The sequence below is a fragment of the Dermacentor andersoni genome, chromosome 3, assembly GCF_023375885.2.
Source record: "Dermacentor andersoni chromosome 3, qqDerAnde1_hic_scaffold, whole genome shotgun sequence".
Lineage (NCBI taxonomy): Eukaryota > Metazoa > Arthropoda > Arachnida > Ixodida > Ixodidae > Dermacentor > Dermacentor andersoni.
Genome location: NC_092816.1, coordinates 84,237,799 through 84,259,662, shown reverse-complemented (window position 1 = coordinate 84,259,662; position 21,864 = coordinate 84,237,799). Strand labels below are relative to the sequence as shown.

At 46.7% G+C, this 21,864-nt stretch overlaps 1 protein-coding gene across 1 annotated transcript in view; it reads right to left on the bottom strand.

Moving 5' to 3' along the window:
• Positions 1-364: 364 nt before the first annotated feature.
• Positions 365-21,864, bottom strand: part of LOC126544105 (Na(+)/dicarboxylate cotransporter 3-like) — a 105,331-nt gene continuing 83,831 nt past the window's right edge. Inside the window, exons 6-13 of the mRNA XM_050191323.3 lie at positions 21,663-21,726; positions 20,701-20,838; positions 14,161-14,280; positions 13,115-13,303; positions 11,892-12,072; positions 11,167-11,328; positions 6,328-6,465; positions 365-2,878 (exon numbers count right to left, since the gene is read on the bottom strand). Of these exons, the coding sequence (XP_050047280.1) occupies positions 2,633-2,878; positions 6,328-6,465; positions 11,167-11,328; positions 11,892-12,072; positions 13,115-13,303; positions 14,161-14,280; positions 20,701-20,838; positions 21,663-21,726 (1,238 nt within the window). The 3' untranslated portion in view covers positions 365-2,632. The remainder of the gene's footprint in view (positions 2,879-6,327; positions 6,466-11,166; positions 11,329-11,891; positions 12,073-13,114; positions 13,304-14,160; positions 14,281-20,700; positions 20,839-21,662; positions 21,727-21,864) is intronic.

The following is a 21,864-nucleotide window of genomic DNA, read 5'->3' as shown; positions in this document are numbered from 1 at the left end:
AACTTCAGCACTCTCACTCACGCACTGAATCAATCTGCTTGAAACCAGGAAACGGAGTCAATGTATGGAACGTCTTTTTTATTTGACGCTTGTAAAAAGAACGCAGGCGGGTCCTGGCTCACTTCTGCTCACTTCTGTCACTTCTTCTGCTCTTCCCTTGCACAGTATATTGTTTAAACACAATGAATCAATGAAATCCTTAGCACGTCCATGAACTTCTTGTGGAGCTTATCCGGAGCACTCACTCAATCAATCAGCCAATCAATCAGCCATCCAATCAGTCAATCACTTGCAGCCTACGAAGTGAATCAACAACTGCAGGGAGGCACACAAAAACAGATTGACGACAAGCAAAGGCGAGAAGTCAAATTTCCTTCTTTGGTTCCTTCGTTTATTATGACGAGCCGGGGCGTAGGAACCCCGATACAACAACCACGTCTGTAAATGTACACGAGTATAGAAGTCTCATACAAACGCAGCAATGAGAAAAGCACAAAAACTGTGCCCATAGAGAGTAGGTATGTTACTGTATGTACACGTGGCACGGGCAGGGCGCCATGAACGATCAGTCGACCGCCTGCGCACCTCTTTCACGTCAAGACAACGGAGCTACAGTAAACGTAGTTCAACGTTCATCGCAGTAAGAAAAGCCTAACTGTAGCATAAAACAAAATTCCGACGGGCTGTTCTCGCCCACGAGCCCTCTGCAGTTCCGTAAACCGAATCTTTACACAACCATAACGAACAACACGTGCGTCATCATCGCATTGAACCACTGTGACACCCGGTGCAATATTTCAGTTCAGAAGAAACGAGATTTCACCAAAAAGAAAAATGAAAAAGGAACTCTTGTGTGTATTAGGAGTTATGCACAAAGACGAGCTCAGAAAAACCAAAGTGTGATCTGTTTGTCTCTACCTCGCAGCCTCATACTATATTCTCGGCGACAAAATTGCTTCGCTGGTGTTGGGAGAAAAAGAGAAAAAAGAAACAGAAGAGAAAGAAAGCTCCTCATCCAGCTTGGCAAAACAGTCTGAAATATGAAAGCGTAACGTCGTTTCCATTCCGCTAGAAGGCATGTGACACACATCGATACCAAGTCTGAATAATGTGCTCGATGTAATATTAATGAAGTTTGCTGGGTCAATTTTGGGAGCTAACACGAAAAGAAAGAAAATCTCTGAAACTAAACATTCGTAGCAATGTTTTCCTTCTGTATATTTTCACACGAGCAACCCTTTAAAGTATGGCTCGGTTTTGTCCCTGGCTGCACATGGCATTTGATCTAAGCTTTGTGATCGTTCAACACAACGCAGTGCATCGAGACCATAGAGTTTTTTCAGCGCGAGAATGCTCAGAGTAGACGTTCAGAAGAGTTTTATGAGAAGAGGGCTTACGATCAAAATATCGCTGTCCTCTTAAATAAGCGTACGGTTTCGTATCACTTGGATGAAAGGTGTAACTACCAAAACGCCGAGTGAGGACATAAGGACAATAACACTTTTTTACGTTCAAATGAAAATTCTTGAAGACAGCCCCTGTATACAAGCGGCTTCATTTCTTTCAAGCAGTGCCGAATAGAATTTTTAATAGATAAGGGAACAGTCCACAAAGGCGACAGATCTGGCTGAACGGTTTCATTAACATTTAGAAACCCTGTTAGAATTCGTATGGCGGAAGACGGATGAATATTCAGCGGAGAAAGGCCCAGCGTTTACGAATTGAGACGTCGACGACGTGAATGCCACACTATCACATTTTCAATGACCTAGCCATCCTCCGGCGGAGCCTCACTGTCTCTGCGCTCATCTGTTTCTCTCTCTTTACATGACATTTCAACGAGGAAAACATAGGTGTTGCTTTTTCACGCTTTACTTTGATCTCAAGCAGTTTGTAATGCCCTTTCAGTAATCGATGGCTAGCCTCTAAACACACTGTTCAGATCTACTACGTCGTCTTCTGTGAGTGCAGACCTCTGCTGCTGGTAAAAAAAAGACCTATTGGGGATGTCCTAGGCTTAAAGAAACAATCTAACTTGACATATTATTTTCCATTATTATTTTAACCGCGGTTCCGTCACACCGTCATGCGGGAAAGGCGCGATTCTCCCCTTTACGTGCTTAAACCAGCATTCAGATCTTCGATAAAATACTGAAAAATGCCCACGAGTGAACATACTGAGCACCATATTGGCCGCTGTATGCGGAATGCGATGAAAAAAAAAAATAAAAGAGAACAAACAAAGAAAGAAACACTGATTTCTATCACTGGTCCTCTGTAGTTCACTGCAGTTCCTTGACCTCAGGTAATCATGGCCACGCAGAATTGCTTGCGCCCCCCCCCCCCTCCCTCTCCGACGACATCCACCAGCGCAATGTACACACACACACACGTGTAAGGCCCGAAGCAAACTAAACGCCGACTGTTTCCTGCACGCTAAACACAGAGACGCCATACGTCATCGCATGCCGTAGTGGGCGCCGATTCGGTGGGGGCCGTCGCAACGTCAAACGCGTCACGCGGCGCAACGCAACAAAGACAGGCCACGGGCGCACTTGTCGCGCCTAGACAGGAGCGCGCATGCGCCGGAGCTATAGGAACAGTCCGCGACGGTCTCTTCTGTCGCGTGACGTCACGTCGCGATCATCGGCGTCGCCGCCGTCGTGGTCGACACCATCCCGTCCGGCAGGGTGACGTTGAACAGCGACGCGACGGTCGCCTCTACCAGGCTGTCGTTGCTGGAAAGGGGGACGAGACCGAAGTCCTTGGCGGCCCATGAGGGAAAGCGGTAGAGATCGAACACGAGCGGCCCGATCGTGTGGATGGCGGCCAGTTGCACCAGCACGCACGCCACGTTCATCAGGAACCCCATCTTCATCTGCGGAAAGAAAAGGAAGGGTAAAAAACATACATAAATAATGAGGCTTTCCATGCCGAAACCACGGTCTCATTATGAGGGACGCCAGTGGGGGACTCCGGAATAACTTGGGCCACCTTGGCTTCCTTAATGTGCACCTAAGTCTAAGTACAAGGGTGTTTTTCGCCCCCGTCGAAATACCGCTGCCGTGGCCGGGATTCGATCCCGCGAACTCGTGCTTAGCAGCCAAACACCGCAGCTACTAAGCAACCACGACGGGTAGAAAGAATGGTAAAGACGCTTAGAAGTGTCAGAGATTGGGCTACCCTGTCAAAAAAAAAAAAAAAAAAAACGGTATACCTCACATCAAATAACTCCAACCGACATTTGGGGCTACCCTATAAGAACCCATACGTTGCCACTGGGCATACGGGACACACTATAGAGAAAAAAGAAAACTTGGGCTATTACCGCGCCACTCATTACATGAACATATCAGGATCGCACTAAAAAACGACGTGTTTTTATATATCACGTTGGGCATGCCCGACATGATATATCGGAACATACGGTTTGTTATATGGGATCCACATATGTTCATATGGTGCATACAAAGATCACATGGGCAAGCCTGATAAGTTTATGGTAACATGAGAGTTTTTTTATACGCGTGCACATGTGTTCATATCTGATCACTGAATATGGGGCATAAAGTTATTTTCAATAGGGAATTTATAGACTTTCCATTGTGCATGAGTCCAGCGCAAATGCAAGACACAACACACCGATAGACGCGACGAGGAGAAGCATTTATTTATTTATTTATTTATTTATTTATTTATTTATTTATTTATTTATTTATTTATTTATATCAGAGCAGAAACTAGTTCTCGTCGTGTCTATCTGTCATACGCCTAGCATTTGCACTGTACCCAAGCCCCCGGGTAAAAAAAGTAAGTCACGTATACGGGATTCAGAAAACGCATTCACGCCGAGATCTATTAGTTCCCTCTGGGCTGTTCCGCTGGGTTTAATAGTCATGACAAAAGAAAGGCCGTCAAGGCCACACTTTGTGTCCTGCGCTCCAGTGACTTGGGCGGGCGACCCTGACACTCGAGTCTCCTCTCTCTCGTGGTAGTGCGCTATTTGGTAATTTTCTTCTCGTATATTTTACATTCTAACGTAGTTGTGCGACCTGAGTGTTTTTGTTGTTTTAGTTCCTGCGCGCACATTCTGTTCCCAATTGCACACTCCATTTCTCGTCGTTTAGTGTTTGTGGCCTGCCATCTCGCTGTTTTTTTTTTGTTTTTCTGTTCGTGCGCTTCTGTTCCTGCGCGTACGTGCTTGCGCACTCCATTTCTCGTCGTTTAGTGTTTGTGGCCTGCTATCTCGCAGTGTTCTTTTCTTCTTTACGTCCCTTCTTTGTACCTTTACCTCTCTTTTCTATTTCCTTCTTAATAAAGAATAGGGAGGCCTTGCGCACCTCTCGGTGGCAGTTGCGAGCCTGCTCCGTCCCTATTTCCATCTCTGTGCATTTTATGTATGTTTTCATATCAAGTAATAATAATAATAATAATAATAATAATAATAATAATAATGTTTATTGCAACCAAATCGCAGGCGAGAGAAGCCCGCAAATATGCGGAAAGTGTCTCGAGTGTCCCGTCGCGCGGCAATTTTGCGTGTATTCGCGGGCTCCTTTCACGCTCGAGAGAAGAGAGAAAGAAACGTTTATTATACGAAACAGTGTGCCGAGCGAGGCCGGGTATCACCCTAAGGTGGGAAGGCTCCTTAGTCCAGGAACCCTCTGGCTTCGACTGCCCTCTTAGCCCAGGCGACGAGTTGTCGTTGGTCTTCTAGGTCCCCGAGGGTTAGCTTGGCCTCCCACGTTTCGAATAGGTCGTTTGCTTCTATTGCTCGTTTTGCGTGCGTTTCTGGTTGCATTTCGCTGCATTCCTGCCACGGGCATTCCAGGAGCAAGTGTGCCAGAGTGTCGGGTACGTTGCAAAGTGGGCAGAGGTAGCCGTGGAGCGTCGGGTAGAGGCGATGCATTATCGTTGCGTGCGTGTACGTATTACTTTACAGGTGTCTAAGGATCAGGCTTTTTCTCCGTCGAGTTTAGGGTGCGGTGAAGGGTACACTCGACGCTCGAGCCTGTAATGTCGCAATATGGCCGAATAGTTGGTGGGTACGGCCTCCGCCTCTTCTGTCGCGGGTCCGAGAGCGCGTGGGTAGAGGGGAGCCCGGCTGACGCTCGAAAAAACACTTTTATGTAGCACGTATTGAGCAAGAGAAAGCTGTATCGGGAGTTTTTCGTGTTGCTCTGCAATTTTCTCATTGATGCTTTTAATGTAACTATAATGTATGAGAAGTTGATTAATTAATTAAGAACAATTATGCATTTAGGGGGAATGCAAAAAAGAATCCGAGTATCCTCAAGCGACGGCAAACAAAATTATCTTGGTTCTGTCCAGCTACGTGGCATTCACATAATTTTAAATCTTGCTGCATGATAGCTGGGGCATCCTGGTCGGCATGCACCATTTGCGTTAGTTAGCCCAGATGCGATGGTAACGCGTATCGCATTTAATTTACGACGCACCATCTTAATTCGATGCGCCACCTTAACTATATGTTGTGAACATAAAGATTCGATGCCGCCTGGCGGTGACCAAGGCCAAGGACAGGCGCCGACAGCCAGTCTCGCATTCTCGCCTCTCTCCATACGATGCAGCATGCGAGCAGCTACATGGACAACGACGCTGAACACGAAAGACGGCTGGGGACGTCGCCAAGAAATTCCTGCACATCACCGTAACGTCATAAATTCTATATGCATCTAGCTAATTCTCTATCGACCCGCCGTGGTTGCTCAGTGGCTATGGTGTCGGGCTGCTGAGCACGAGGTCGCGGGATCGAATCCCGGCCACGGCGGCCGCATTTCGATGGGGGCGAAATGCGAAAACACCCGTGTACTTAGATTTAGGTGCACGTTAAAGAACCCCAGGTGGTCGAAATTTCCGGAGTCCTCCACTACGGCGTGCCTCATAATCAGGAAATAGTTTTGGCACGTAAAACCCCATAATTTAATGTTCTAATTCTCTATCGGCAAATGACTATATCGTATTCTAAAGGAGCGAAAGACTGCCTCCTAGCAAGTTACCGGAAGCTATATCGTGTTTCAAAATGGCCGAATTACGAAAAAAAGAAAAAAAAATACTGTGAAATTCGCGTCGACGTCACGTCGACGCACAAGCCCCGAGATTTCGCGCAAAAAAATGTAAGAGGTCGTTGGCCTTCATTTTCCGCAGTTATAATCGGCGTTTTCGCGTCTAATTAATAACAGTCGAGTTTTTTGTGAAAATACTTTAGCACTTCCAAATGACTTGACGCCGATCTTTCGTGACCTTTTAAGTAGCCAACCCGTGCCATAAGTAGTACGTACCCTAAGGCGCCCCCGGATTACGTACCATGTCGATGGTCCTTAGCCTTCCCATGTCGCACAGGATGGCGTTGGCTCCGGTAGCGATGGGCAGCATGAAGGCGAACAGGCAGCACGCTTTGACGGGCATCAGGTAGTACAGCGGGTGCACGCGTGTGGCCACGGCCTGTTGCGAAAGAAAGAAGGACACTCCTCGCTAAGAACATTCCCTTTCGCAACATTGAAACGACGTTACTCCCGTATCAGATTTTCATCTAGCGCGAGAACTCTAACGCGAACAGATTTCTTCGCCTGTCGCGATATGTTTGCTGCATATAACCTGCATTGTTAAATCGCCTAAACAACCTCATGATACACCAATGTTGTGTGAGCAATTGATGCTTCCAAGTCTGCTTTGATAGAACCTGATATTAATTGACAGTGTAATTGGAGTTTCCTTTTTCTCTTTTTATCTCTTGTCATTGTTGTAGTTATTGGTGTTTTCCTTTTGTACATATAGTACAATAGCTTGTATATACTATATAGTGTGTACAGTTTCTACAGTATTGTATAGAAGAATAGTATAGCAACTGTGAATTCATTTTTAGCGCAAATTTACTTGCTGGCTTTGATCGCCATGTTATTATTGCGTGCTTTTGTTCGTCGGCCTGCGTGTCGAACTGCGTTAAGAGCAGAGGCCTTTGTCAGGCCTTCAGAGGCCTTCAGCTTCGTTCTTTCCCCGCTATTGTAAATAGACAATTACACAAAAAAAAAAAACCATATATTCGATATATGCTGGTCGTGACTGCATTCCATTCTAAGATTTCGCAACTTAAAGACCCATAATTAACTGTTTTCTCTCGTGGCGGCTTTGTCCGATCAAGGGAACGTTATAATCACGACGGACGGCACAAAAATTGGCTGAAGTACTCTTAAGAGGAAGCTTTAGCTGGGGTGCTCCTATCTAAATACATGTAAAAGAAGAATTCGTTTTTCTCGGCAACCAGTGTGCCGAATCTGACCAGGTTTCTTGAATTTAAAAGAAAAACTTAAAAGCTAGTGACTGTTTGTTTTCAATTTTCGATTTAGGTCGCCAACTTCTTATTAAAAATTGGCAAAATATGAGAATTTTCAGAAAACGAAACTATTAGGTTTACAACGATCTTTGATCTTTGACAAGCCTTTTCATAAAATTCAGGCCCTAAATCGAAATTCCGCTTGCCACAGTCACTAGAATTTAACTTTTTCTCTCGAATGCAACAAATTTCATTAAATTCGGTCCAAAAGGTATTTCAGAAAAGCGTTTTTGTGTTTTACGTGTATTTGAATAGGCCGCGTCGGAGTTGGGCCCGAGCTAAAGCTTCCTACTAACAGGCTTTGCTATAGCCATGCCTTATCTCCGCAGTCGCAATACAAGGCGCTTTCACCTCAGCACAATCGTGTTTCTCTGTACCGCCGGGTTTCATTGTGGCGAAGACCACTGTCGCAACAAATTTAAGGCAGGGCCGGAGAACAGAAAACTGGCGCCACCGCCCGGCGACTCTCGTCATCTGGACGATGAATCAACGGCCTCCGAGACTGTCGACAGGGCGAGACCGCTCCAGACTCTGGGTACCGGTGGGTAAGATCAATAGCTCCCTCCCGCGAAAACTCGCACTCTTTTAAAAATAAAGCCCGTACAAGTTACTACCCAGTATGCGTCACACCATTTGCTACCTTAGTACAACTGCAGTTGGCAACGATAGAGTTAGTAACATCGCTGACTAAACAAGGTAGTCACTCTTACTAATGGATCTCAGCTACCATTTCCGAACGCAGTCAGCATCAGCGGATTTGAAGTTTCTATTCTATAATACATATATCGGACTCACTGTTAAATACGCCACAGCTGATCCGATATATGCAGCCGAGGTGAGAATACGTGTATTAGGTGGTGCTACCTGCGTTTCGAATTGGTAGCTGAGACCTATTAGTAACAGTGACTACCTTGTTTAGTCAGTTATGTTATTAACTCTATCGTTACGAACTGCCGTTACAATAAGGTAGCAAATGATGTGGCGCTAGGAAGTAACTCCTAGGACCTTCATTAAGAGTGGTGCTTTGGCAGCTTTAAAAACTTCAGTTTTGCAAGAACGCTTCCTCTTCCTGTTCTTCCTCTGCAAATTCGCTATCTTTTGTTGTTGTTGTTTTTTTCGCACCTCCATTTAGTGGCGGCGTTTCAACTGGTAAGTGCGGCGTCACATAGACATCGTTGCTAAAACGGCGCGAACTTCGACTAGGGCCCCCTGCGTTCGCGAGGAAGTCGCTCCAAACGCGATGCCACACTGGCCCCGCGGCGTGAGCGCTGACGTGGAGCGTATTCAGAGACGGTCACAGTTGTGCGCATAAACCACGCCTCGGCAATCGATATAATAATAATAATAATAATAATAATAATAATAATAATAATAATAATAATAATAATAATAATAATAATAATAATAATAATAATAATAATCGATAAAATCGATAGCTCTCTCCTGCGAAAACTCGCACTCTCTTAAAAATAAAGCCCGTACTAGGTACTACCTAGTATGCGTCACAACATTTGCTACCTTAGTACAACTGCAGTTGGCAACGATTGCGTTGCCAACTATTACAGCTATTACAGCTATTGCGTTTTAGGTCGTGCTTGTTATGCGCAGCGGTGTGAACTTGCTAGCAGCAATCCTTAAGCCATACAAATTTTGGAGCAGCACGTCTTCTTAATCCGCGTGCACATTGAAACATAACTCGGGAAGTTCGCACAACTAAGCGGTACTGTAGCTTATGGCTTATCGTCTACCTGCGCTGAGAATGATGTCCTTATTTGACACGTGAAGAAAATGATGAAACCAACTGAGAAAAAGCATGGCTTCGAAACGCAGATTTCTTATTTACTTGCTTGTTTATTGAGTAGGCCTTTGTAGGAAGGCTTTCTCACTCTATTGCAATCGCACTCGTTCGACTAGTTAGGCTGGCACTGTCGAAGGGGTGAATGGAAGAGTTTGCACACACAGTCCCTCGTACTCTTCGCTTAAACATGACACGATCCGCATACCTCCCGCAAGAAGTTCATTATTATGTCTCGATACTGCGACGCGAGTGACAATGAACCGAGGGACCGCCCCTCACTTCCGCAATCTGGCCAGCCGACGCACCGTATTTCAATATATGGGGCTTGCGGTGAGCTTCGCAGTGTGTGCGACAAAAAACGTTCTTGTTTGCAGCAGCGAAGCCTAAAGTATGAACAAGGACCCAGCTGTGTTGCTCTTCACCACTTGCGCGTAAAGCGTGGCGTCAGTACAGCATGGAGCAGAAGTTCGTGCAACAGGACAAAAAAGTCACAGTTTCGCCGGAAACGTGAAGCATCGATTGCGATAGCAAATTATTAGAGAGCTATGTGACGTAAGGATAGTAGTTCTATCGGCCGTGCAAACTTGTAAACATTCGCTTACTGACTAAAATTAACAAGCACGGTGTGACGTGCACACAAGCAAACGTGAATGCTGCTCACTCGATGACCGTAGAAACTCGCTGTCAAAAAAAAAAAAAAAATTGGAGGACGCTTAAGCTTCGCCTTTAAGAGTGGAACGCGATAACATTCAAAGATCCCTGCTGCTTCTCACGCTTCCCGGCAACTGGAGCGTATGCAACCATAGTGTTTACATGAAAACGCTTGCCGCGAACGCTATGCACGAAAGCGAGCTTTGTGGTTGAACCACAGCCTCTGCCGTGGGCCGCGATGCGGCGGTGGCGATCGCCAGCTGGAGTTTATGCAAGGAACCGGGCGCGCCGCTCCATGGCCCCCGAGACACCCATCGCGCCGGCGAACGCGCAATATGGCGGGCGCCGCGGCCGGTGTGTGAAGGGGTTCCTTTGAATTTTCGCGTAACAGAATTATGTTTTCTCGTATGGTCAAATTACAATCCGAGCGCTATCATGTCTATAGGTAGTGTGTAAATTGTAGTTTACAATTGTTCTATGGATTTTAGCTCGACAATTTAAATTCAGTGAATTCCTTGTATCATATGGAAGATCTGGGTATACGTGGTTCGAAAATATTTTGCCAATACGACGTCCGACGCAGGACGCCGGATTTTTCTGCGACACGGGCTCCTTAACGCTGTCGCGTCAAAACGCTGGAGTGAGGAAACGCGGCAGCAGGATCCACCGAATTGACATTTGTGCTGTCTCTCGCTTCAACGCGAGGTAAGCGGCAAGAACACAGCGCACACGGGCCATATCGGCAATTGGTCCACCTAGACTTTGTCCCCATTCCAGATCGCTTTAAAGATAGGGCGTGTGCGGCCACACCATACGCAGCAGCCGCTGGAGTAGAACGCACCCCCCTACCTCCCCTCCCCTTGGTGCATTGCGCGCGACGGAAGACGGCGCGCTTCCTCCCCGCATTCCTCCTTACGCGAGACTGAGCCGCCATCGTCGGCTCACCTTTGGACGCTTTCACTCGCACATACACTGTATACGGCGCACGCAGCCGATGTTATCACCCTTGGAGTTTATACGGAACATCACGGCAACGGCGACGGCCGAAATGCGCACAAAACATCCGCAGGCAGCCTGTTCTTTCTTTTCCAGACGGAAGTAGATTCTCGCAATTTCTTATACACTTATCCAACATTACAACTGGCACACTCCTTTAGCTATTCGGCCGTCATAAGAACACACATACAGTTGCGATCCCTTGCTACGTGATAAAAGAAGCCACAAAATTCTCCTCGTATACGTACTGAAAGCAAAACCCACGTTACACACGACAGAACACAAAATGCCACGCGCAAGTCATCGCTTAATAATGGGAATAATTAAATAAACGTAAACAGGTAACGAAGATCGCGATTTCACTGACCAGTTCGCTGATGATGGGAGTGAGGATTCCGGTGACCACGTAGGTGCTGACCACTTCAGTAAGGAAGCAGCCGCTGAAGCACAGCAGCACCAGCACCAGCCCCGGGGGAAGGTCTCGAAGCCCGTTCAGCGTGTTTATCACGATGGCCGACAGGCCGGAACGCTGCGGCACACAGTAGCTTCGTTGACATTCACTCAATGCTAGTGGTCCGGAATGCTAAAAAAAAAAAAAAACGCTCGCGTATCGCGCTCTTTTTTTGCACGTTAAAGAACCTCAGGTGGTCAAATTAATCCGGAGCGCTCGACAATATGGCAGCCCCCGTAACTCATGCGCTGTGCAGTTTGCGGAGGCTTATAAACCCACAAATTCATTTCATAGAAAACGCAAGCCATGCTCGTATATGTGATTGTTTCTGTTTTGTTTCCTGCAAGCAGCGCAAATTCGTCAGTTGTTTAGAATATACAGCCGCTGTTCCTCCTATATGTAACATTTTGTTCCGAGTCACTGCCTGTTTGCGTTTTCTTTCAATGCCCCTTGTGCTTTCAACTGTCGAGTTTCACGTGGGCGTATAAGGCTGAATCAATTAACATTCCAATAAATCGCTTGGTCCCTTATTCATATTTAGTTTGTTGAACGGTTCGTCAAGTAAAATAGCTCCAATGATTGCAGCGCATCGTGAAAATGCGGTCAAACGGTCCATGCCGGCAATATACACGGAGGCATACCTGAGAAGCCTCGGCAATGGATAAGCATCCACCGAAGAGTATGACGATGCCCCAGGGCATCTTGGCGGAAAATTCCTTGAAGGAGACCAGCGGCTCATTGCAGTGCAAGTTGCGCGGGTTCTTGGGCAGAACAAACAGCAGGAAGCAGATGGCCAGCGCCGGGCTGGAAGACTTGATTTTGCTAAGGGAAATTAGAGATGGAAACGTATGAACAAGCTGCCCGAAAGAATGGACCACTCACTGAAGCTAAGGAAACTGCAGGAGAGAGGAAATGCTATCATTTATAGTGGCTCTTCCTCCCGTTTTGATTTACCGTATGAGCAAGTACAGAAGAACTAAACTCTATCACAACTAAAAATTTCCCATTTTTCTTGCCCCCTCACCCCAGTTGCTTAGACTTTATTATCTATTAAATTTACAGAAGTAACAACGATAGAATGTAATATAGTAAAGGTGCCGTCCTTGGATAAGTGTGACGGACGGTACACGGCAAACGCTTCTCAAGCCTTTGGCATCATCTGTCAGAGCATAACTTAACTTTACGCGGACAATGACCGCTGAGGGAAGACAATGTGGGAGACCGGCGAGAAAAGGCCGGAGATTCGAAAGTAGGCAAGGCAGATTCGCGGCAGGTCATTGTCGACATGTGCACTGTAGTTGTCACCGCACCAGCCTAGGATAACATGCCTGATCACGGCCATTGCGCTGGTCCCTGTGTTTTCTTAGCTTCGGCAATAGTCTTTAGCCAGTCAAAGAGGATAGCGCCTTCATTTCCTGAGTACGTGTCAAAACATCAGAAACTACCGTGAACCCCATGTTCACGGATAGCTTCGCGTTTCAATGTAAAAATTGCACGATGCGAACTAACGGATAACCTCAAGCCGCTAATTACTTCGCGCAACGTGCTGTCCCTCGTAGCCGTGGAAGTTGCATGTATAAAAGACGAAAGCCAGATGCACTTGTGGCTGAGGGCGACTACAAGAAAAAGGGTTTACTAGTTTGCACCACACCTCAGAAGTTTAAGCAGTTCCCACCACGTGCTCCTCCCATTTGATGCATTTGTCTGACCTAGCGTGTGACTTCGTATTCACTGTGGGCGGCGGACACACTTCTCGTGCTCAACTGGGTCACATTACGCTGTGGCCAGTTTTAACTCTATTAATAGCACTACACTACGAAAGCAAACAACCAAGAACGATGCAGTATGGGATAGAAGTACTCACCTGCCGTACTTGATGAGATCACCCCAGCCCGTCATGAAGTGCGGCTTGTAAAAGAACAGCACTAGTATCACAGCAGAGAGCATGATGAGCACCGTGTACTCGGCAAAGCTGATGGAGCCCAGCCTCTGGTATTGTTGCTGGATTTCCCGCCGGATGTCGGTCTTGCCGTCGAGGCAGTGCTCCTTTCTCCTGAAACACGGACGGCCCGAGAACGTGGAAGCGATAAGTTACAAGCGCAGCTCGAAGCCAAGAATGCAGTTTCAAAAGGCTCCTCGTATGGAGGCCGCTAGCTAATGCAAGCGTTTTGATAGGCCTCCTTTCCTAAAGCACATGAATCCTAGGTTTTTATGGATCAGAGATCTTATAGATTGGTTATGGACACTGAGCACCATTAGCTTAAACATTTCTCTCCTCTGCACTACACCTGTCGAAGAACGAATGTTTTGGAAGCGCAGTGTCCATCCATAAGTCGAGGACCGGCGCTGTTCAATACAGACAGTAGAGTCGGAGAACTGCCAGGAAGTTTTCTAGCTTGATGCTAAACCACAGTCAAACGGCACACGAAGGTCGTGCGAGCTGCATGGCTTCAGCACTGCCACTAATTTTCTGAGACTACATTGCTCAATCGTTTATGATTATAGCTGTTTTTTATTTCACTTATGCAGATTTTCGCAGCATGTAATTAAGGTCGCGAACCAACAGAGTAGTTCATCAAGCAATCACGACCTCTCAATTTTCATGCTGGCGACTAAATGCAGCCTGCAACTCCGGAAATGACTGTTCAATAACCAATTTGTCTGGTTGGTTTTTTTTTCTTTGTTTTTGGACTTTTTTCTTCAATCAACGAACCGTCGGCTCGGTGTGTGGCAAAAGCTCTGCACGAACTAACGAACGCACAACGTGTGACATGAAATGTGCTACAACTGCGAATACTTCAGCTGCGCGGTACTGAAAGGGATGAACCGATTTTGTGTTTCACGACGCCATGTCAAATTCCCTTTATCATTATTACGTATAAAAGAAAAGTAAGATGGCGTTTCAGTTACCTGCTAAGTTTGATGACAAGCGAGAGGTACATCCAGCCGATGGCGGTGCAAACAATCATAGGAGGAACATTGTACAACATCCAAGTGGCTGATGTGAGCTCCGTGGAATGCGGAAAAAGCCTGGAAAAAAAAGAAGAAATCGCTATTCCAAAAGCTACGGGATTTATGAGAATTGTGTAATCATGCGTAAGCATTGTTTGGCCCGGCTGTGACTTCGTCTTTGCTTGGTTTTGCTTACTTGCTTTTCTTGGCTTATGCGCGTCTATCCATGGCCTTTCCGTTGGCAAAGAATGCTAAGGCTTTTATTAGAGAATTGTCAGATTTTCTCGCCGCATCCGGCACCTTCAATGCAATCGTACCAATTAGGCCGGAACGCCAGGCACGAGCGCGGCTCGACTGAACGCAGCGCAGCGGTCGAAAGGGGCCTCAGGTTGGGCCAACGTGGAATTCGGACGGGGGCCAAATGAAGTTTGGGGGCAGGCCAACTTGAAACTTGGGAGTGGGGCAACTTAACTTTGCGGAAGGGCCAAGTTGAACTCTGGGGTTGGGCCAACTTAAATATGGCGGTGAGCTGCCGCAGTAGCGCGTGAGGCGTTGCGCAAAGGGCGAGAGCGTCGCCACCATGCCGTTACCCTCGCTGTTGCACTCCCGCAAACCTGTGTTATGCGCACGTTCCTTGTCCACGCAAGCTCTCGCATTGGTTCCGACTGCGCCTCGGTAAGGCCCAATGAAAGCGCGCCAAGCGTCTCAACGCGCTCGCTCGCCCGCGAGGTGTTCTTAACTCGAAGGACGCTCAGCAGCAGTCAATGGGATCGTATCGGCGTTTGGGACTGCCTTGTGACACGACCAACGCGCTGCTTTTTCCTGTAGCCCACTCGTCTATCGTCAAGAGTGCGCTTGCGACACAACTAAGAGCGCGGCTCCAAGCCCCGCATTTGCTTCTTATGTCTTCTTTTTGCCGCCTTCTCCTTCTTTCTCACTTTATCTTTTCCTCCCCACGCCCCTTTCCCCGTGCGGTGCTGTTGAGGTGTCCTCCTATGAGAGACAGTTACGGCACTGCACTTATCTCTTCCATTCTTTTTAAAGACACTTCACACACACAATGGGCCACCCCAAAATCTCAAATTAGCCCAAGCCCGAACTTTAAGTTGACCCACCCGCAAATTTAGGTTGACCCACTGCCAAGTTGGCGCACCCCCAGATTTCAACTTCGCCCTTCCTCAACGTTAAGTTGCCCCACTCCCCAATTTCAAGTTGGCCTACCTCCAAAGTTAAGTTTACCCAGCCCAAAATTTCAAGTTGACCCCTGTCTAAATTTCACGCTGGCCCACCACCAAACTTAAGTTGGCCCACTCCCAAATTTACGTTTGGCCGCCCTCAAATCTCCAGTTGCCTCACGTCTTAATTTCAGTTGGCCGACCCCTAAACTTCAATTGGCCCACCCTTAGATTTCAGCTTTGCCCACCCCAAATTTCAGTTAGCTCATATTCAAGTTTCAAGTTGGCCCACCCCCGAATTTTAAGCTGGCCCACTGACAAATTTCAGTTGGTCCACACCTACTATACGCTTCCCCACACATTTTCTAAGGAGCCTTCTGTATCTCCATGGGTATTCTTTATTTTATTTTATTTTGTTGCTTTAAGTTGTTTCTAATCGCACAAAAACTAGCAATGACCTACATTTACCCTGTCATAACGATTAAATTCCTTACTTTGAAAATTGCACATATTTATGCAGATATGAGGCTTCGCACTTTTCGCGTGACAGAGCTGTCGAGCTCGCCAAGGAAAGCTCACGCTTTAAAAGTGCGTCAGTGGCAGCAATCGAACCTGCAACCGATTATATAAATATTACTAAACGTTTTATGTAGGCGTACGTGCGCCTAACAATTTTAAATGCGAAGCCTTTCTTGGCGAACATGTGCCACTTTGACAGCATCTATCTAGCCGCCTACGTTTTGGTGCTCTCATGGTCGTTTCGTTAACTTGTAATGTACGAAAATTCGCATAGTATGACAAGAGTGTATGACGAACATAAATGATCCGTCATGCTATGAATATCATGACATGTGTGCCATGTAGGTGATGAAACAGCCGCCTACGTCTTGGTCCTCTCACTGTCGTTTCGTTAACTTGGTATGTACGAAAATTGGCATAGTATGACAACAGTATATGACGAACATAAATGATCTGTAATGACATGAATGTCATGACATGCGTTTCATGTAGGTCATGAAACAGCCGCCTACGTCTTGACGTTCACATGGTCGTTCCGTTAACTTGGTAGGCTCCCTGCACACTGCTTCGCATAACATACCGCAGGGCGTGGGATCTGCCGGCTTTCTTCTACAGCTCTTTCAAAACTTGTATCCGGTTGCCTGTACATGCTTTCTTTAATTCTTATTTTTCACACGACGATGGACTACTGGCCGACTAAATGAGCGCTAAAGTAATTTCTTGTGCGTCAAGCCAGCGTCCTCATCTGTAGTCACGGGATCCTTCCTGAGATTGTGTCGTTCGGAGATACCTAGTGTCTTATAAAGTAAGGCTATTCCAAACTGTTTTTATGCCATTTCTGTAGTTATCCCTCCAGTCTGTATGTCACGCGACGTCCCAAAAACCGCGAGAACTGCCCATATGATAGTGCGCATAGACAGTGATTATCCATGATTAAACTAAACAAAAATAAGATGATTATTTCCTATTCCACACCTTTTTCGCCATCAGCCCACCGCTATTGATTTGACCTATTTGACCTGCGCCCACTCGGCATTTCTGACATACAACGTCAAAAAACTGAAAGTTCACCCCGTCAAGGTGAACTCTATGCACTAAACATGCGTTAATATGCCGAACAAAGCTCTTTCTTTTTTTTTTTTGGGGGGGGGGGGGGGGGTTGCAAGACACTTTCTGTTCCGAAAGAAATAGTTGATGTCCGCCCCCGTTGGCTGTGACAGTGGCTACGAAGAGCTAGCGGGGAGAACGATTTTATTTCCGAAAAAAAAAGTTTCACGCGGCAGTATAACTTTGTCAAGGACTTCCGACACGTATATGACATCGTTGCGCCAACCTTTCTTGGCTGAGGATACGTTCTAGGGGCATTTTTAACATTCCGTCAGATGCCGTCGCGATCTTCGACCAGCCACCGCATGCTACGCAAGTGGAAGCGGGCCAATCGCCGATGCCGGCACCACCCTCCTCATCCGTTTATCTACTTTCACTGCGCTAGCTCAGCCCCAACGAAGCCCTTTCCACTTATGTGTACCCCTCGCCTCTTTTCGGCCAAATAGATAAGAAAATAGTTACAGTGACGTCTCCCTTCGGAAACGCGGGTTAAGCGCAACCGTACGGACGCCGCCAACATGCACACCGAGCACCACGGCGTCGAAGCACAAACGGAAAGTGCGCGAACGCGGTAGTGGACGCTACATTGATCTCGACGGCATACGACGAAAGATGCGCCACAGGGAAAGCGTACATGCTATACTCTGTCACATAGGAGGGAGCATTGCGTCACGCAGCCAGCCTTGGCAAGCGAACGCTGCGTGAAGCCACAGTGGTGGCCTAACTAACATCGCGACTTCTTGCGTCGAGATCACGGAGAGAACCGAGATTTGCTGAGACGTCTGGTTACCAGTAGGCATGGCAGTAGTTTTTATTTGGTGCACGCTTGTTCAGCTGCCCTGCCGTGGCTCTACCTGCAGAGCAGGAACATTAGAACCATCCGCGCACTTTGGCGTGCGATCACGTGTTGGGGAACCACTGTCCCACCAGATTTCGGCCTGAATTGCGTTGCGGTATGCTCCCTACTCTTTTTTTTCCTTCCTCCATGCATATGTAGCAGTCAACGCTGTGGAAGCTACGCAAGAAGTTCACTCAAGAAAAGTTATCACTCCGCGCGTTCCGTCAATGCTTCGTTGGGCGGCAACAGCGCTCGCTCGCGCGAGCATGCACGTGAGGCCCTTCGCGACGGGTTGAAACTAAACAACCCGAAAACAACAACAACAAAAATAAAAATTATCTAAAACAACGCATTAGCAGCCGTATCCTTCAGTGTGTTTGTTTCTAAGAATTAAAACTTGTTTCATTCGATGCTGAGCATATATATACATAGAAATGCTGGCTCTCCCGTAATCGAGAGTAGATCTAGCTAAGCATGAAATGGCTACCGGCAAAGTAGATTGGTTGGAGATGCAGGGTATCTGCCAAGTTGACATTTCCAAATTCCCTCAGTTTTCCAGGTTCTCCCTGAGTGCCTTTGCAAAATTCCCTGAGTGATGCAGAACTATGTTTTATGTCAAGACGGGCTGAAACCATATCGCCCGATGCTGTCACTCTCTAGTAAGCATATGCAAAAAAAAAAAAAACGACTTAATCCAATTTGTATACTGAGGAATAGTGTGTATGTTATTCAAAAAGAGAATAGAAGCGAGGGGTTAGTAAAATGCACAGCAAATAAAATGTCCTCGAAAAGAATTGCAAATCGAGTCGGACATTCTCAAATACCAATAAAAATGAGATGGATACAGAAGCAAATATTTTCGAATATGAGCTATTTCTATCAACTGATAGCAAGCTCAGTGATATGAGGCCCGAACGTTGTCACGAATGAGATTCTCCCTAAACAGCTCGTGAGTGAACTTCAACTGTCCTGACATACTCTCAGCCCGCGCACGACGCCTCAGTGCTGTGTTTCACTGCTTTAAAAAGTTTATTTTGGTTTGAATGAGGGGGGACCCCTGCATCACGGCATCAGCCAACACTTTGTTCTTTGAGCTCAAGCTCGTTCAAAACGGCGGCAGCACGCTTCCTTTCCCGTTCATTCCTCAATGCATAGGTCCTTTCGGTTTTTGTCCTCCTTCCGCCACTCGTTCGCTCTACGGGCCATTTGAAGCATCTTCTTGGTCAGTTGCACAGTCCACGTCCGATTTTCGAACTCCATAGGGGCCGCGAAAACGTCCGAAAAATCGGCCAGTTGGAAAAAATAAATGCATGTCACCTGCTGCCCTTAAGGGCTCAAAGCGCCACAGGCACATTCGAAAACACTCTGAAGGCCTGGCGGTACACGTATCAGGCATATCGGTGCTCGTGCTCTGACAGGAGATACCGGGGACAGGCGTGTATAATTAAGGAATACATACTGTGTCCCGTGGCAATAGCCCCTTCCCACGCTTGTTATGCTTCACTGCAATACGTTTGCGTATGCTTCACCAAGTAACATTTCCGTACAAAGGCGAAGCTGACTTTTGGGAACCGGCATTATGCAACGTACCGTGCTCTCCCCACTTCTAAGCCAATCGCGAGGACCACAAAGGCGGAGTCGGTGCCATTGCTGACAGCAGCGAATTCTTTCAATGAAAAACACGGCACCCAACGGCGAGAAGCTTAATAGCGAACGTCGAATCAGCTAGGTCTAGCGTTGCCACAGTGGTGGCTACGGCTGCCAGCGGATCTGCGTGCGAGAGCGCCGGTTCGAGGCAGCGCAGTAATCAAAAGGGCAGCGGTAGTGGCTTTGATTAATGCCGTTTCGGACCTGCGGTCACGGCAAAACGTCCGGAAATTCGGACAGCAAAGGGTTCTGCGTCCGACATTTCAGAAGTTCTGATACATTTACTCAATAGGAAAGGTGGTGGCTATTCAATATCCCTGAGAATTCCCGGTTTTGCCGTTTGGTAGACACCCTGATCAATATTTGGCTCACGTGTTCACAAGAGCCTTGTTAACAAATAGGCAATGTGTTTTTGTTTTCTATGTTCAACAAGTGTTTGAAAGCCTCTTTAACACGGACAAAAATACCTAATGACAAGACAAGAATACGTCCTGCATACTCGCCAGCATTGAATGGATCCAATAAAATTATATTACTTTCTCGAGAACGAGCCACTTTACCATCCCTCCGAGTACGACCGATGCCGGGCGCCGAGCGACGGGTAATATATGAGGTGACGTCACGCCGTGCCTTCGCGACACATCGTGCCGCGTCTGAGCCAAAGTTTTTACAAGAACACGATCCGCCCTACCCTCTGCGACGCGACAAGGAGCTGTTGCCGGAACTACAACACGGCATCGCGACCCGTCTTTTGTTGTTACTTGTATTCTGACCGATAAAGCGTGCCTTCAAAGTAAGTCTAAGTAAGTAAGGCAAAGTAAGTAAGGCACAGTAAGGGTAGGCGGACGGAATTTACCGATCTAGGTTATGAGAATATTACTTGCTTGACGTACTCTTAGGGGTAGCAGCAGAGCGACGCCGACGTACACAATCTCTCTACACTATTGAGCAGCCTCGCAGCGCGGTACCCGAGCAGCAGGCTTCACCCTTGACCATTAGACTTTTTTTTTTTCACTTTTGCTTTTTGCATCTCGAAAGCAAACGAGAGATCGATGTCCTCATTTCTTTTGCTACAGCCTGCGTCACATGGCGGATAAAAAACAGCGGCACTGCTCAAGTCTATGATGTCGGAGATAACGTATTAATCATCTCCCACACGCCACCCATCTGTGTTCGCGGCAATCCATAGACACCTGCGAATTGTTTACTTACTCGTCGATAATGCCCTTGAACAGAATGTTGGTCGACGAGCCGATTATGGATCCAGTGCCACCGATGTTTGACGAGTATGCAATTGAAAGCAGCAGGATCTTCTTCAGTAGATCGTGGTTCTTCTTTATTAAAGCTCCGCTGATGAAACAAAGAAAAAGAAAGGAAGAGGCACAGATCGTCCTACGTCGAGTAGAATTGGAGGCAGACAAATACAGTAACAAAGAAAAACGAAAACAACGATAGACAATGCACGAAACTGCACATGTGAATCCGTGATTAAATCTCAGTGACAACGGACATGGAGACAAGAGAGAAAAGGAACACCCGTGCACAAAACGAGCGCTAACAAATGCTACGCAGTCAGTACGCGAGTTTGTGTGTTCATTATTTTTTTTTACTGCTCTCAGCGTCCTCTAGCGCTGGTATTTAATCATAAAGCTTTATCAATTTTCTCAGCCTTCCATGTTGCCAATCCCGATTCGAAGTTGTATAATTATGGAATAGGCAAGTTTGTTAACTGTGCAACAACGGCATTAACGCCCAACAATAGAGATATAATAAGAAGATAGAATTGGGAATCAGAAGAGATGCTAAATGGTTTCAGCACCGAGGCACTAAAATATGTTATTCCAGCCGCACAGCAAACAAGCGCATAATTACAGCTTCCTTGCAGTGCTCGACAACGTTGCGATACCAAGCCTCCGGCTGTTAATGAATAGGTTTATTGAAATAAACATGCAATTCTTTACGATGACACGCATGTGAGAAATATTTCGGAAACTTTTCCCCCCAGCAGGATTAGCGGCTTTTTTTTAATGTTCGTTAGCGTCGCCTTTGTTTATGGTGTTACAATAAAAAAGATACAAACAAAAACAAGATGATATTGGACGGAATGTTCCTGCGGACTGGTATATTGATTCTGATTACGTGAACCAATTTTGTTAATTCACTGAGTTACTCACCTCGGATCCGCACCGATCCCAACTTCAAAATGGTCACCGCCTGCGTCGCCATTTTGCTTGAAGCCTGCAGTGACAGTAACACGACAATCAAAAACGCCTGGTGACAACAATGAGAAGGAGAACAACAAAATACACGTGAGGATTATTGCATGGTCGCGCATGAAAGGTGTTTATGATTTAGATTCAGTGCACGATTTCGATT